Raw genomic sequence first — 15190 nt, 5'->3', positions numbered from 1 at the left:
TTGGGTACATGAAAAACAACAATGACAAAAAGACATCAGTCTTTACCTGTGTCAGTAAATATTAGTAAGGCTCAACGTTTCTGTTTAGTTTGACAACAGAGCAGTATCTATTCAAACATTCAGATACCATCACAAGTATAGCATTTAAAAATATATTAAAATAATCTTTTTAACATTTTAGTATATTAATTGAAAAACAAATAACACTACAATTTTTGTATTTGCCTAAATACATACTCTCTTTATCAGTACATTCAGGATAGAGTTAACTTACCTATTATGTAAGCCTGCTCATGAGGATCGGTGATACTGAGCAGGGAGGCACCCTGCTGTTTGCAGCTGGCGTCAGCCTGGGCCCAAGTCAGAGCTGCTCCTGTGTTGAGCTGGTAATATGCTCCTGTTGTTGGGTGTTTAGTCCAGCCATCTTTAGCTATAAATGCATATACAAAACATGCTTATGTTATGTTTGGTTCAAAGTATAAAACTCTCTTTCTGCAACCTAAAGCTGTATATTTCTCTCTTAATAAAATTATGCAGGCTGACTTAACTACAAGCTAGTGGTAGGTTCTCGATCAGATGGTGCCTGTAGGCGTCACCTGACTTTTCGCAAGGTTTGTCAACTTTTAAAACCCTATAAGCAACTGGAAAAATTTGAGGAATGGCGAATTTAGAGCAGACCATGTAATATTTCTCAGTGAAATCAAGGCAGAAATGTCAGTGTGCACATTTAGTAATTGTTTGTTCTAGGTTATTTTACTTGATAACTTAGATTTTATTTTTAGTTTTAGTTTTGAGTTTACAAGACTGTTCTAGTGTCTCTCTGTTGATTGTAGATGTAGATTGAGATGCATATTGAGCTTCTTTCAAAATAACTGTTAGAGTAAGGCTAGTTAGAATCATTTCAGCTTAGCTTGACTTCTTTTTAAAGAAAGTCTTAGTTTAAAAAAAGTAGTTAGGTTGATAGCACTGGCTCCTATATACAATAATGGCAATACAATATACTCAAGCATTGTAAGTATGGCCCTCTCCCACTACAGTATAAAAGAACACGTGTTTTCACAGGCAGCACTCACAAGTAACTGGGCAGTAGCCCCAGCGTTCACTTTGATATTTGGTCTCAACCGCACACCAAAGAGTCTTCTCTGGAGAGTCAAGTGTGGTGCAGTCTGAGAACCACTGGTCTTTGTAGTAGAAGGGAAACATGCACGGCAGTCCAGCTGCATTTCCATCAATAGTGTAGAGTTCTAAGAATGATAAGAACAAAGTCAAGATTAGTTTTAGATTATGTGTACATTCAGTTAATTACCTCTTATGACAACACATGATAAACCACTTCAAAACATGATGCTAAATTCTACTTAAAATGCGGGATAGAATGCTGAAAATATGTGTTTCATATTAACCACAATTTATATTCAGAATAATTAAACAATTATGACTGTATGGTATATTCGAAGTATATAGCAACATATGGGTAGTTGTTTACCAGTTTGATCTTCTCTTGGATATAGGTAACATGTAAATCTATATAAGAATCTCTGAAACTGCCATCTTTGTGATTTTATTTGAAATTCTATGAAAATGGTTATGATTTATTGTTACCAGTACAAGTCCTTCAAAACAACACTGTTTTAAACTGTACCTCTATATGTTCTTGTACAAGCACCATTGGGCGTCCCTGTAATTGTGAGGTGGTTATTGGGTCCTACTGTTTTGGAGAGAACTGCTGTGTTATCTGCAGTGAGCTCAATGTAGAGCTGCTGGTCTTTAAGGGCGAGCACTGTTCCATTCTTGCATTCCCACTTTTGGAGGTCGCTGTTTTCGTCACAATCATAGAGGCTTACTTCACTCCCCACACTTTTCCCCTGGACTCCCAGGCATTTCTTCTTTTGTTGAACCAGAAGTCGGTCACCAGTTGTCCAGCGTATATCATTGCATTGGTTATTTGTTTTAACCAAACAAAAACCAGTGTCCTTGTTAGTTAGTTGAAATGGTGAATCTGTTGACAAAGAATTACACACTTTTAAATATTTATTGCAGAAGAAATCAGAAAATCCTACAGCTAATTGCACAGTCCATCACAGGGGTTGTTTTAGTCGCTTTCATATAATTAAACAATAATACAAAAAACATAATAAACAGAAATTTAATAAGCAAACAAAGTTCCAACCATTTCATGTCTGCAACATATAGATAAATGAAACTGCAGTCACGTAGATACTGAACTGTTGCAAATATACAGGAATTCATGTAACGCAGGTGACACACACCAACAACATGCACATTGACACATGGTTAAGGACACAATAGTTTCACATAAAGAGTAGAGTGCACATCTAGATCAATCTTAGTTGAAATACTGTACCGTCTAAAGCCAAACAATGTAATGTTTGGATGATGAGTGCAAAGGCTGTCAGAGTTATCTTCATTGTTGGTATTCTTCAGAGATGTCATATAGCTTAAGTCCTCATCCATGCATTTCTCACAGAGGATTTAGGAGTTGTATAAATGTCTGTCAGTAGTGTTGACACATCTTGTGTCTCAGTGAAAGTATTGTGTAATATTCACAACAGGGAAGTTATCATAATGCTGACCTTGGGTTTTTTTCTTTCTTTCTTTTTTTTTTTTTTTTTTTTGTCTCAAAAAGCAAATGCTGGACGAGAATTGATGCCAGATTGTCCCAAATGCTTTAAATCTTTTGAAAACATTTTTAAACATTAGCTACTGTTTGTTGTGTTTGGTGGAATGGCTTGTTCAGTCATGTCATGGTTGCACTGAAAAACACTTCCCTGCAGAAACAATTCAGTTGTGTGGTTAAAAAAAGCAGTACTTATAAAGACTGAAAACTTTTCATACGTTCATAGTTTAACTTTGTATTTACTGCATGCCGGTGTTAAAGGTTATTCATTGAAGTTTCTGTTTTGTTCTTTAAATAGATATCTGACTCAAAACCATTGATCTCAAGCTATTAAACAATTGTTAAACAATAGCAACTTTAATTTCAAAAGTTGTAAAAATAGTTACAATATTCTTGTGAATAAAAATGTTCTGGAGCTCAATTCTGAAGCTGTTCTGTAAATAGCTTTCCAATTTATAATAAATAAAGCAACTTCTGATCAACCCATATCAGTTTCAGGCTTAAAACACAAAATTCTGGTCTAAATCACAGCTGCAGAAAATGTTCACATTATTTGACTAAAAAAATATATGCATTTTAACATCAGTTTGGAACACTCTAGCTAGTAGCTACTTTATAGTAGGCTGTACATAATCCTGTACAGAAATAACTCCACATGTGTTCATTCATAGTTTTGATGCCTTCAGTGAGAATCTACAATGTAAATAGTCATGAAAATAAAGAAAACGCATTGAATGAGAAGGTGTGTCCAAACTTTTGGCCTGTACTGTATGTATGTATATATGTATGTATATAGTTTCTACACAACCGAACCTCTTGCAACTTTATTGGGTCATGAAACAGCCACCTGCATAATGTTAAATAATGTTACCTGTTACCATGGCACTGTCTTAATGAGCCTACGTCATGCATGATTAGCCAGTAGCTTTCAACCCATTGTGTCACAGCTAAAGCTTCTAACATTAACGTTACTTAGCAAGAGCTTAACTTTTTCTTAAACTTTAACTTACAGTGGGCTGCTTGGTCACCGCTAATATAATAATTCTAATAATAATAAGTTCATTCACTCACCTCGGCTGTCAGCTAGCAGTATCGTTGTCTTCCTGTCAACTGAATTCAAGTTTTCTGCGTTCCGTCGATATATCAGATAACTTCCTGCGTGTGGTTTCAAAATAAAAGCTGTCTGGTGTGTTAATATGTTTACCATGCTGTTTGGGGCTTATTCTATTTTTTTCTCTTTGAAATTTTTACAGAGGTCTGGACCTCGGTGACCTCATAGTTTCTTGTGTCGTGTTTGTTTGTGAGTATGAATGTAAATGTATTTTATGTTCGCTGCATTTTTGGTTGATGAACTTGGTGAGACCCCAGGAAAAGTAGCTGCTGTTAAGTTCCAGCAGCTAATGGGGATCTAATAATTAATAAATGAATAGCTGGCCACGGCCATGAACAACATGATATGTTTTTCAGGGTCTCTTTTGTCAGTGCAGAAATGCTACCTACTGCTAAAGATGGCTTTCCAATATGTCATATGTGGAGTTCTATCTTATTGTGACATTGTGTATGAGCTTGTGGGCTGAAATGTGTAGCATTACTTGTTTGGTCTTATGCATATGAGTTGATGTTGTGCACTGTGTGGTCTTTCTTGCTCTTTATACTACATCAGCTGCTCTCAGCATCAAGTATTGATGGATTTAAATTTGAGTTACTTAAAAGTCTTTTCCATTTCAGAATAGACACTAAAGAGTGTCAATATCACATCCCGGGGCGATGACAAGTGTTGGGATTTGATGACTTTGTAATGAAAACAGGCTGGACTCTCATAAGCCCCTTTACCACCGTAGGAACTTTTATCATTTACCCGGGATTTTGAAAAACCTTGTCGCGTCTCCACCGAAATTACCTGGGGAAAAAACTATCCCTCAACCCTAAACTTTGCCTGAAAAATGTACCTAGTAGGGGGGTAGGATTTTTCAGATTTCCCAGAAATCTTGAGGGGCAGGGCTGTTTCCTGAGAAACGCTGATTGGTGGAACACACACAGCCAGTGTGGCTGCAAACTTTATTTCATTTCCACAAGCTTCACTTCATTTGTGTTTTGATTAATGATGGGTACTGAAACCCGGTACTAAATTAGCCCCGAGGCTAAATTGTCAGAGACCGTAGTATTGATAAGCACTAACACTATCGGTTCTTTTATTGGTACTTTTACACATTTTGGTTTCATTCATTATCATCCTGCAGCCTCTCCTCTGTGCTCTTTGCTGGCGCTGAACTCCTCCACATATACACACACATCCACACACACGCCTAGACGACACAGTAACCGGTGAACAGCCGAGCGGCTGCGGTGGAAATGAAGTGAAGATAACTCGAAAATGACTTGAGTCAACGGCAGCTACACTTGTTACTGTAAATGACATTAACCTACATGTGTTCAACAAAGCATGAACATGTAAACACGCAGACAGTGATATTCAATATGCTCCGTCCACAGTCTCTCATCCACCGACACTTACGTTATGTCTTACACAAGGACATCACGCTAGTTCAGCTGATAGCGAATTGTTACTAATAAGCTCACGTGACAGCTGGCTGTATGTAGACTAACTTAGTTTGACACTTGTCTTAAAATAAAAGAGCCCCTCTTCTCTCTACCAGCACTAATGTTAGCATGTTACCAGCCAATAAGCTGGCGGAGCCAAATACAGGGCCCACGCTGAATCATCTACGTCATCAGCCTGATTTGAATAAATTTACCAGAACTTTGGGGTGCGGTGGAAACGCAAATCACACAGATTACCAGGAATTATTTTACCCAGGTAAATAAATTCCTGGAAATAAAAGTTCCTGGAAATGTTGGTGGATACCCCATACACGCTATACCCCATCACCTTAACATGCAAATGCTTTGTCTGTATCAAGTTTTAGGAAATTATTAAGTAAAACTGTATTTCACACTATGATGGTTAAACTTTGTGTGCTGAACTGTTGGGGTTGTCTAGCCTGAGTGTCAGACTGAAGCTCGCAGAACCTTCAGTCTGACATCGCCTCCATTGAAGGCGATTTACAAGGGGAAGGGAATTTGATTTTTCCCTAACCAATCAGTAGAGATCAACGACTCACCCAGAATCTGACGTCATTAGTATCCATGCCTCGGGGGTGCCGAAAACAAGCGAGCATTGCTCGTTTAAAATGTCTCCGTCGTTGTGCACACCCAGCTGCATAAATCCAGTTTAGCAGCTTCCTTAATTTGGTCCTCCATTAATGCGAGTAGTGGCGAAATACCTCAATAGCATCGTTAATGTGGTCTGTAGGATCTGTAGCGGTCGCCATTAGCGTGGCGCTGATTGGCTAATTGCTAGACCCGCCCCCACCCCCCGCGTTCATTGGTCCGTCCATCGTTTGGACAAGATAAATTGCAAATTCATTGCAGTATGCCAGACCAGAGATGCAAGCCTACTCAGTTGAGTGGGCGGGGTCTACGGTCTGGAACCAGGCTAGGGGTTGTCCGTACAGATCAGTGGTCTGCTAAACAATTAGTACTATATAAACATAATTTGTAAGACACGGGGTGACTTATCCCTATGCCAAACAGACAGGCAGTAGTTAGAAAGCAAAAGGCATTTGGTGATTTCATTGGTTGATACCTCTGCCTTTGTATGCTAATACAGGCAGCTGAACAATTCTAAGTCGTGGAGACATGATAACATTTCATGAATTAGTATCAGCTAAATGATCAAGTCTGATGCTAAAGTCTGTCCTCATTGGCCCACACCCCTTAAGGTATACTTCACTCACAAAATATCAATTTCTAAATAAATTAGTCATGCTGTGTTACTTTGAATTTGTAAACTTGTTTTTTTCTCAGCCGCGTCCATGGAAAATGGGAAACATATTAATGTGACTGACAACAACAAATGTCCATTTACAGACCCTTACAAACTCTCACACAACTTGTACAGTAAAATCCAAATCTCATTTATCCAGTCTTATGCTCAGTACATCTCAAACACATGCATTTCTACAAAACAACAACAACAAAGAGTATTGTTAGTATTGGATTTTGGCTCTGAAGAGAGCATAGAGTAAGTGAAAATACATGCGTTTGTGAAGTATTGAGCATACAACTGCATAAGTAAGACTTGGATAATACTGCTCGACTTGTGTAAGAGTTTGTGAACAAATGTTTTGATATAGTTTTGCTGTTGTTAAACATTGTCTTAATCCATCAATAAATCAAAAATTTTCACCATTTTACGTGGAGACATGCGAGAAAAACAAAGACATCTTCATGGATACAAGGTAACTCCGCATGCCTAATTTACACAAGATGTTTGATTAAACGGTGTGATGTTGAAGTACTAACTTAATTATTTCTGTGCTGTAAATGATTTATACATTATATTGTTGATTTAGCAAGGACAAGGTTTTAGACAGTACAATTTGGTTGATTGCATCCTTTTTGAAAAAAAAAAATGTTATGTTCAAAGAGGAAGTGTCCTCTGTGAATTTGAGAAGTGAGAACATTTGTGTTGAGTAAGCGGTTAAAAAAGTGAACAGGTGAAACATGATTGCACAAATTACTCAGTAGACAAAGCAATCTGGCAACATGGAACTTAAACTGCGGGTCTGGAAATCCTTGGTGAATCAATATATCTGGCCATAACATTTTCTCTGAAGAATCTTTGGCTTCCAAATGCATCTTGTCCGGGCCTGGGTTATGTATCAAAATTGTATCAGTATCTCGATATGAGATTATATATTGTCTTAGATTTAAGATATCATTATCACAATCCTTGGTCATGTTATCCTTGTCAGATGTCAGTGAATTTTCAGTTCTTCGGAAGTTTTGACCATCGGCTCGGCAAACACCAGGACAGATAGATGTTGATAACTGCAAATTTGATTTTAGGACTGGCTACATGATGAGCATTAAAAAGAGATGGACAAAAGGAAAGGTTTAATGTTTAAAGTTTGCCAAAATGCAGTTTTCAAGCAAGTGTAACACACTACATGGCCCCACTGATGTGTGCTGTTTTCTTTTGATCAAGTCAAATTACCAGGGCAAACTGTTCAGTGTCCACTTTACACAATCTAAAACACATAATGCAGTTTTGAATTCTCAGCCACATCTGTTGAATACAACCTTTCATCAAGGAGAAAACGCTCCCTCTAATAGTGTTCCTTTTTCTCCAGGTTATTTTACTGGCTCTAAATAAACCTTTTTTTAAAAAATCCATTTAATAATTTAATATATTATGAATTTTAAAGATTAATCAATGTTCTTTTTTCGTTTACATTATTTTTGCCTGAAAAATAATCGACTAAAAGTAAACACTCTAATATGCGAATCAAGCTGAGTAAAGATAAACATCTAAATATACATTCATTAAGCTTTCTCTTTAAAGTTAGAAAAACAGCCAAAACATTCAGTGTAGATACACAAAGGTTGTTATTTTCAATGTTTTTTAATACAATAGTTTGAATTCTCATTTGCAATACATGTCTTAGGACTCAACTGGATTTCTAGACAGATAAAATGTCATCTGTAATATCTTCAAGGATGATGAAATGCAGCAATGGTATACTGTCTGTCTTAACTGTCTTTCTTATAGTCCAACAGGAATGTTATTCATTTTGCCAAGTTCAAAGTCTAGTACACATTTCACAATCCTAGCAAGCATAGTACCTTAAAGTAAAATATGTTATGAATCAATGACTTTAATCAGTCAGTAAATTCTGGTGTCATAAAATATACAATTAAACATTATTTCAAATGATTACAAATGGAGATTTATATATCAAATAAGACATCCTACATCTTAAATTATTTTGTTCATTAAAACCAGTTATTGCCAGCTACACTGAAACATCTCTCATTTCAAAACAAAATGAAATTCTTGTCAGAGTGCCATCAAAATTACATTGTACATTGTATGCCCCAGTAGATTCTGCTGGTATTTACATTACACAGTTAGAACAGGTGCAGGGTTCTCCTCTTCTGCATTTGCTACCAGTTTCTTGGTGTCGACCAGACCAGGCTGGAACCGCTCATTGTTGAAAAAGAGTGGGTTGTCAAAGGTTGAGAACTTTTCAGGGATAGGTAAGCGGCGACCAGATTTCTTGAAGAGAAATAAGGCGATGACTGTCCCTATGACGATTGCAATAATGACCAGCAAAACTACCAAAGTGATGTGGCCACGGGTTTGAGGTTCCATCGTAGGAGTTACTGTATAGATTCAACACATAGATTATCAGCCAAAAGAAAAAAATGTATAATTATCAGTGAAATTAAAAGTAGGAGGAGATGTTACTTACCCGTTGTCTGTGCCCCTTTTAATAGTTCTAGATATTTAAAGAAACATTAACAACTTAACAAAGAGTGTATAATTTCTGTCATGGCATTGACTTCATACTTCAATATCAAAATCAATAAATGCAGTTATTTTTGATTTAATATGTTTTTTCAGCACTATTTTTTAAAAACACATTCCTGTTATTGTAAAATAATTCCTTTAATTCAAACTGAATCCTAACAACTATGATGATCTCACCTTTGGGTGCTTTGCAAATATATCCTCTGTCATACCACTTTTGGCCAGTTGTCCACATCCCATCTGTAGCTCTTATGGATCCAAAAGTGCTTCTCCCATTTGCACTTTCACCCCAGTTAGTGTAGTCCAGGGGGGTTTTATCCAACCACTGCCAAGTGCCTGGGGACAAATAAAAATTCAGTGAGTTTCTTTTCTTGTAAAGTTTCTTTTTGTACCAGATTAAGTTTATTTAATTTGATACTTTGCACAGAAAAAATATTTTGCAACACAATTTTTTTTTCCAAATGTGCCTCTATAACCGATAACTTAGTATTTCCTTTATTATTTTTACTTTGTGTATTGAACCCAAAGACCACTCGGGAGCAGCAGAACAAGCTGTAAAAACAAAACTAATATGTTATCACTTTTATGTAGTTTGTTATGACCAAACACATTAGCAGACAGTTGCCCAACAGCAAATACAGAACAGCATTAGCATTGCAGATGTGTCACTGGCTATTGGATGAATGTAAATCCAATGAATAGTTTCCTCTTTGCTGTGTTTTGACTGAGGGAACTATATTACTTAAAGGTTCTCCTGTTTGTGTACAAAGCCCTTAATGGTCTGGCCCCATCCTACATCGCAGACCTTCTATCCCCCTATTCTGCGCCCAGGTCCTTCAGGTCAGCTGACCTGGGGCTCCTGGCTGTCCCATGCTCCAGACTTATGCGCAGGGCTGATCGTGCCTTTGCTGTGTCTGCCCCCATACTGTGGGACAGCATCCCCCTCCCAGTCAGATCCGCCCCCATCCATTGACTCTTTTAAGTCCAGGCTCAAAACCTACTGTTGTTCAGTAGTGTTTGAGTCCCTCTGTTGTGGTCTTCCCTGACACATGCCTGTGTGTGCTGTGTCTATAGATGTGTGAGCTGTGTACCTGACAGTTATGTCGTCTCTTATGTATGGGTTTTTAGCATTTTATTCCTTTTGTACAGTACTTTGGTCAACGTAAATTGTTTTTAAATGTGCTTTATAAATAAAATTGAGTAATACTATGATCATGACTAGGTTAATCAGAGATTGTTTTCGCTGCCTGCTGCAGCTGGCCTAGCTGTTGTCAGAACAGCCTGGAGCTTAGCACGCTTAAAATTGGGGAAGTGACACCTTTACTCCATTCTGAACTACAAAATGTAAGTTGTGGAAAACCCTCAGCTTTCTGGGATCCACCATCTCCCGGGATCTAAAGTGGACATCACACACTGACACGTTACGAAAAAAGGCTTAGCAGAGGTTTCTGTGCTAGCTCAAGAATTACAACCTGTCTGAGTAGCTACTGATACAATTGCAATAGTCTGTTCTCTGCACAATCATCACAGTGTGGCCACCAAGGACAGGAACAACGGACAGTCACAACTGCAGAAAAAATCATTGGTGCCAACCTGCCCTCACTTTGGGAATAATACACCTCCAGAGTCACAAAACGAGCAGAAAACATCCAACCCAACCACCATAAAAAATGTTAGCACTATACATTTCTGTAAACCATGGATACGTTACATTTGCAGGTTATCATGTAGCTGATACATTGAAACTTAATGTTTCAACACGCTGTAGTTAACATGTTGTTTAGGCAGGTTTAGGCACAAAAACTTGGTTATGGTTGGGAAAAGATCATGTTTTGGCCAGAAATATTCTATTTGGGGGGCAGAATCCTGTGTCTATGAAAAACAACCCCTTTTCCAGGCAGTCTCCTGGCGGGAAAAGAAGCAATGTCTCTGTAAAAAACAACCACGTTTTGGGCCACAGTCCCAGCAGGAAAAGCAGCTTTGTCTTGGTAAAAACAACTGTTTGGCGCTAAAAAGCAGCTGGACAAACAGGGCTGGGTTGCTAAAAAACGTCATTGGAATAACAGTGACGGGTTGTTTCAAAACACCCACATTTGGTGCCTAAAATCCGCTGGAAACACAGCAGCACACAAAAACAACAAAAAAACATGTATGTGTATGTGCACACATAGTGTACTTGGCCAGTGAGGCTGATTTGGGTTCATTCTCCATTTGTTGTTGACCAAACATACTGAAGTTACCATACCTTTTTTCAGTTCTCTATTAGGTAGGAAATTAATAATTAAGCTACTTTTGTAATGTTTATGTTTCAGAACATCTGTTTAACATAGTTTTCCTTCTTTATGTTCAAGTGTAGCTTAATGTGTCTTTTCATAAAAGATCAGACAATGCGACTGTACCTCTGTGAGTTTTATATAAGCCGATCCAGAATGATGATTGGCTGTCTCGAAACATTTGTATACTGCTTAGAATGAATGCTTGCTCAGAAGGATCTTCAATGCTTGCAAGAGTTCCACCTTTAGAAACAAAGTAACAAACAAGAAAACAATTTGTCTTTAGTAAAAGCTAAACACAGCTGTCTGATTCAGGATATCGATTATACCATACATGGAGAATCTTTACCATGTCTTGCACAGTTAGTGGTTGCTTCTTGCCACTCAATCCTGTCTGTAAAAATGAGGTAACAATGAGCCTTAAATGGTAGCCAGCTGTTAGAACGCCGTAAGTATCTGGGTTGTTCTGGGTCTTCAGGGCAAAATCCTGGGAAATCACTTGGCTCTGTTGGTGGCACATCTGTGAATGAGAAAAACTAATCACTATTTAGTACATGCTTTCAAATCCAACTGCCTTAAGCACCATTTGACAATATTGTATAACAAGAAAACAATGTCACATCTAAAGCAAAATACAATGGGAACACATGCAACCATGTTCCAAACAGGTAACATCAACATATATTCAACTGAATACAATACAGAGACAAGATATAATGTTCAAACTGAGAACTATTGTTTTTTGTAAATATGCACTCATTCTGAATTCAGTGCCCGCAACACATTCTGAAAAAGTTGGGACTGGGCAACAAAAGACTGGCAGAGTTTGTGTTTGGAGCAATCCACAGGTAAACAGGTTCATCAGTAACAGCTAGATACTCTCAAAATGTAATATAGTACATATCACTAGATACCTTCTATGAAAGTTACAAGTTACTTTACAATATTACTCTCTGTGTAGAGAAATAAGTTACTTATTACACTACTTTTGCATTGTTTTCACCAAATGTCCTCAGAAGAACGAATAGGCATTTTAAATGAATGGGGGTCATGTTGTTTCAAAGCAGGTAATGAAAACACAGAAGCTCCAGTTTGTTACAGTTTGTTTCAAATCCTGTTGTGCGCAGGTCTGACCCATTTATGCATTTAAATACAGTGGTTACCACTTTGTATTAACATCCCCTGCTCATATTTATAATAGTGTAATGATATAGAGCAAATACATAGCCTAGAAACCAATACCCTTGGACACGGGACGGGCAAGCAGAGGATCAAAGTCTAATAATTATGAGATATAGATCAATATCTGTGGTCCTGTCTCATGAAACACAAACAAATGTTGACGTTGGCAAAACAAACAGAATGGCATGCAATTAAGTCACTGTGACAAATACAAATTAATACACTAGAGTTGGAAGACCCACCTGCTACTTCCCTGTGTGCCGGTCGGCTACAACAGCACTGGAGAGAGTTATGCATAAGAATGGGACTGTCTGCTAGCATTGCTTTTCTAGTTGTAGGGGATGTTAATGGAAACATACCTAACATATAGGCTATGTTAGGAAGAGTCGGATAGGAATTTATTAAAATTTACATAAGCCTTACCTGTAGACGTCATGCAAATGCTGCTGATGTTCCGATTGCAGTCAGCAGTTTCCCACTGTCCTTGTGTGTTCGCAAACACACAGTCTCGGTTACTGCGTGGTTCCCATCCACCCCAGTAGGTTGAGGTCATACGCCAGCCATCAATATATCTGAAATATCCGCCAGTCTGACAGCAAAGATTGATCAAACATCATTAATTCAAGATATAGTCCAGTGTGCTACATAATCAGCAAAAGCATTGAAAACATTTAGCCTCTTAAAATGTACTTTTTTGTAATTAATATTTATAGTTTAAAAATAACTTAATTTCAACAATTACAGAAAACAGTTCTTAGGTAAGAATCAGTTTGAGAGGCCATTTGCCCTGTACCTCCTTTTTGTTCAGTCCAATCCACAGAGGAGCTTCGAGTTTCAAAGCTATCAGCTCAGCATACAACTGTGTCCACGTGTTTCGCAGGCTAGCCAGTTTGGCACCATCATCTTCACAGTGCTTTTTGGCTGCATTCCAGCTCATTTGTTGAGTTACAACCTTGATAGAGTCATTAAATATTTTGACATAGCCTGTAGGAGTTGTTGGCTCAGGGGAGTCTGGGAGAGATGGGTCTGTTTAGGGTGAGAAATTAGACAAATTTAGTTTTTCAATTCATCTTGAAAGCAGGATTTCTCTTATATGGATGTTCAAGAGTTATTGTCCTTTTTTGCTTTCCTGAGAAGAATAAAATTACTCACTTATTCCATTTCACTGCCCTGTTTGAATCAGCCTGGTAGTAAAACCCAGTACAACTTGTCTTAAATTTGCACTGTTGAAATCATAATCTTGATCTCTGGGGAATACTGGCACTAGAATCTACATATTGCAAGTTTTGCTTTGACTTCCTGTGTACACTATGTGGCACTAGAAAACACACACTAAACACGCATTATGTTGCTATATATCAAGCACACACCACACATATAAATTTGACTTTAGAAAGACATGTAGAGTCTTATCAAGCATAAGAAATTTTGGACAGATTGGACAGTGCAACTATCTGTTTCAGGTTGAAATGCACAAAATAGCTTCAATGCCAAAGCAATGTTGTTCCAGCTTTTCAAAATTAAGGTCTTAAGATTGTTCTGACCAAATTTGACATAGGTCTGATTAATCCTCAAGGGAGTTTAAGTATAAAACAAGTCAATTTTTGTTGTCAGTAGGTGGTGCTATGGCTATAACCATCTTGTGGCTGGAACTCCTATCAAGAATAAGAAATTTGAGAAGGATTGGACAATGTACACTCACGATACATACAAGAACTGTTTTATAGTGAAACATGAAAAATGGCTGCCATGCAATGGCAACATCATTCCACAAAAACTCAAGATTTGAACAGTTTTTCATCATTGGGTCTTAAGATTGCACTGACCAAATTTAAAGTGGATGTAATTAATTCTCTAGAAGGAGTTTGTTAAAGTACAGTGCTTGGAAATGCCCCAAAATACACAAAAACTCCACAGGCATGGTGGTGCAGTGGTTAGCACTGTCACTTCACAGCTAAAGGGTTTTAGGGTTTGAATCAACCAGCTGTGCCCTTCTCTGTGAAGTTTGCATGTTTTTCCTTTGTCAGCGAGTAGACTTGCAATGATGAATCGGCAGTGCTCGGAATCGGGCCAGATTTTACGTCATCGGCCGTGACCTGTGACCGCCGGTCAGTGTAAAATATGCCGATTTAAAACGCCGGTCAAATTTCTGCCGCGCTGCATGATTGACATCGTGTAACATGAGCAGCGCCTCACCTTAGTCATTCATGCACGCACATCAAAAGAGAGAAGGAAAAAGTTGTTAATTGTCCGTGTTAAACTTAACTGCGGAGCTCTCACTGCTGCACTGTGCCGCTTGAAATTGACGAGGCATGTGTCCGCGCGCTTACTGGCAGGCGTGTTCCGAAGATTTTTATTTTTAATACCTAAATTGCCTGTAGGTGTGAATGTGAGCTTGAATGACTTTGAATCAGGATACACAGTTACGGAATGAATGAGTACAGTGCCTGGAAATGGCCAAAAATCCACATAAAATCCATTAAGGCTGACCTTTGTTGAGTTTAGGACAAGTGTCTTAAATGTGTTTCAGGCCAAGGACCTCTTAGCTCAAAGAGGTACAGAGCAGGGACCCCCTACAATACATATTTTAAAAAACTTGGCCATGAGATAATTCCCTGAATATTTTCAGGGCTTCTCTCATTTGTGTTTGCCTGTAACTGCTAAGTCAGAAGTAGTTGTAGCGTGGCTAGGTGCGTTAGCCTCCTTCACTGAACTTTTGCC

The 15190-nt window shown here is 38.1% G+C and overlaps 2 protein-coding genes across 4 annotated transcripts in view; both read right to left on the bottom strand.

Moving 5' to 3' along the window:
- LOC125902241 (macrophage mannose receptor 1-like) overlaps nucleotides 1–2531 on the bottom strand; it is a 67981-nt gene extending 65450 nt beyond the window's left edge. For 2 of the 3 annotated variants that reach the window (XM_049598442.1, XM_049598445.1), the window contains exons 1-4: nucleotides 2366–2531; nucleotides 1643–1999; nucleotides 1074–1244; nucleotides 275–430 (exon numbers count right to left, since the gene is read on the bottom strand). In XM_049598442.1, coding sequence (XP_049454399.1) covers nucleotides 275–430; nucleotides 1074–1244; nucleotides 1643–1999; nucleotides 2366–2429 — 748 coding nt within the window. In that variant the 5' untranslated portion in view covers nucleotides 2430–2531. The remainder of the gene's footprint in view (nucleotides 1–274; nucleotides 431–1073; nucleotides 1245–1642; nucleotides 2000–2365) is intronic. The other variant, XM_049598443.1, reaches the window with a different exon arrangement.
- Nucleotides 2532–8086: 5555 nt separating this feature from the next.
- On the bottom strand, nucleotides 8087–14612 carry LOC125902246 (macrophage mannose receptor 1-like). The gene is made up of 7 exons (XM_049598449.1): nucleotides 13263–14612; nucleotides 12893–13058; nucleotides 11637–11807; nucleotides 11414–11530; nucleotides 9192–9350; nucleotides 8956–8982; nucleotides 8087–8866 (listed from the first exon to the last, which is right to left on the bottom strand). The coding sequence occupies exons 1-7, from the start codon at nucleotides 13404–13406 to the stop codon at nucleotides 8604–8606; spliced, it is 1047 nt and encodes a 348-aa protein (XP_049454406.1). The 5' UTR covers nucleotides 13407–14612; the 3' UTR covers nucleotides 8087–8603.
- Between the last annotated feature and the right edge of the window lie 578 nt (nucleotides 14613–15190).

Source organism: Epinephelus fuscoguttatus, linkage group LG15, assembly GCF_011397635.1.
Source record: "Epinephelus fuscoguttatus linkage group LG15, E.fuscoguttatus.final_Chr_v1".
Lineage (NCBI taxonomy): Eukaryota > Metazoa > Chordata > Actinopteri > Perciformes > Serranidae > Epinephelus > Epinephelus fuscoguttatus.
Note: the sequence above shows the minus strand (reverse complement) of the source record. Positions and strands in the feature narration are given on the sequence as shown.

Excerpts from the sequence above, each read along its gene's own strand:
- LOC125902246 (XM_049598449.1), bottom strand. The coding sequence starts at position 13,406 with ATGAGCTGGAATGCAGCCAAAAAGCACTGTGAAGATGATGGTGCCAAA. Across the intron at positions 11,808-12,892 it reads CATTTGCATGACGTCTACAG|ATGTGCCACCAACAGAGCCA; the intron begins GTAAGGCTTATG and ends TCTCATTCACAG. Across the intron at positions 9,351-11,413 it reads CTTATATAAAACTCACAGAG|GCACTTGGCAGTGGTTGGAT; the intron begins GTACAGTCGCAT and ends ATTTGTCCCCAG.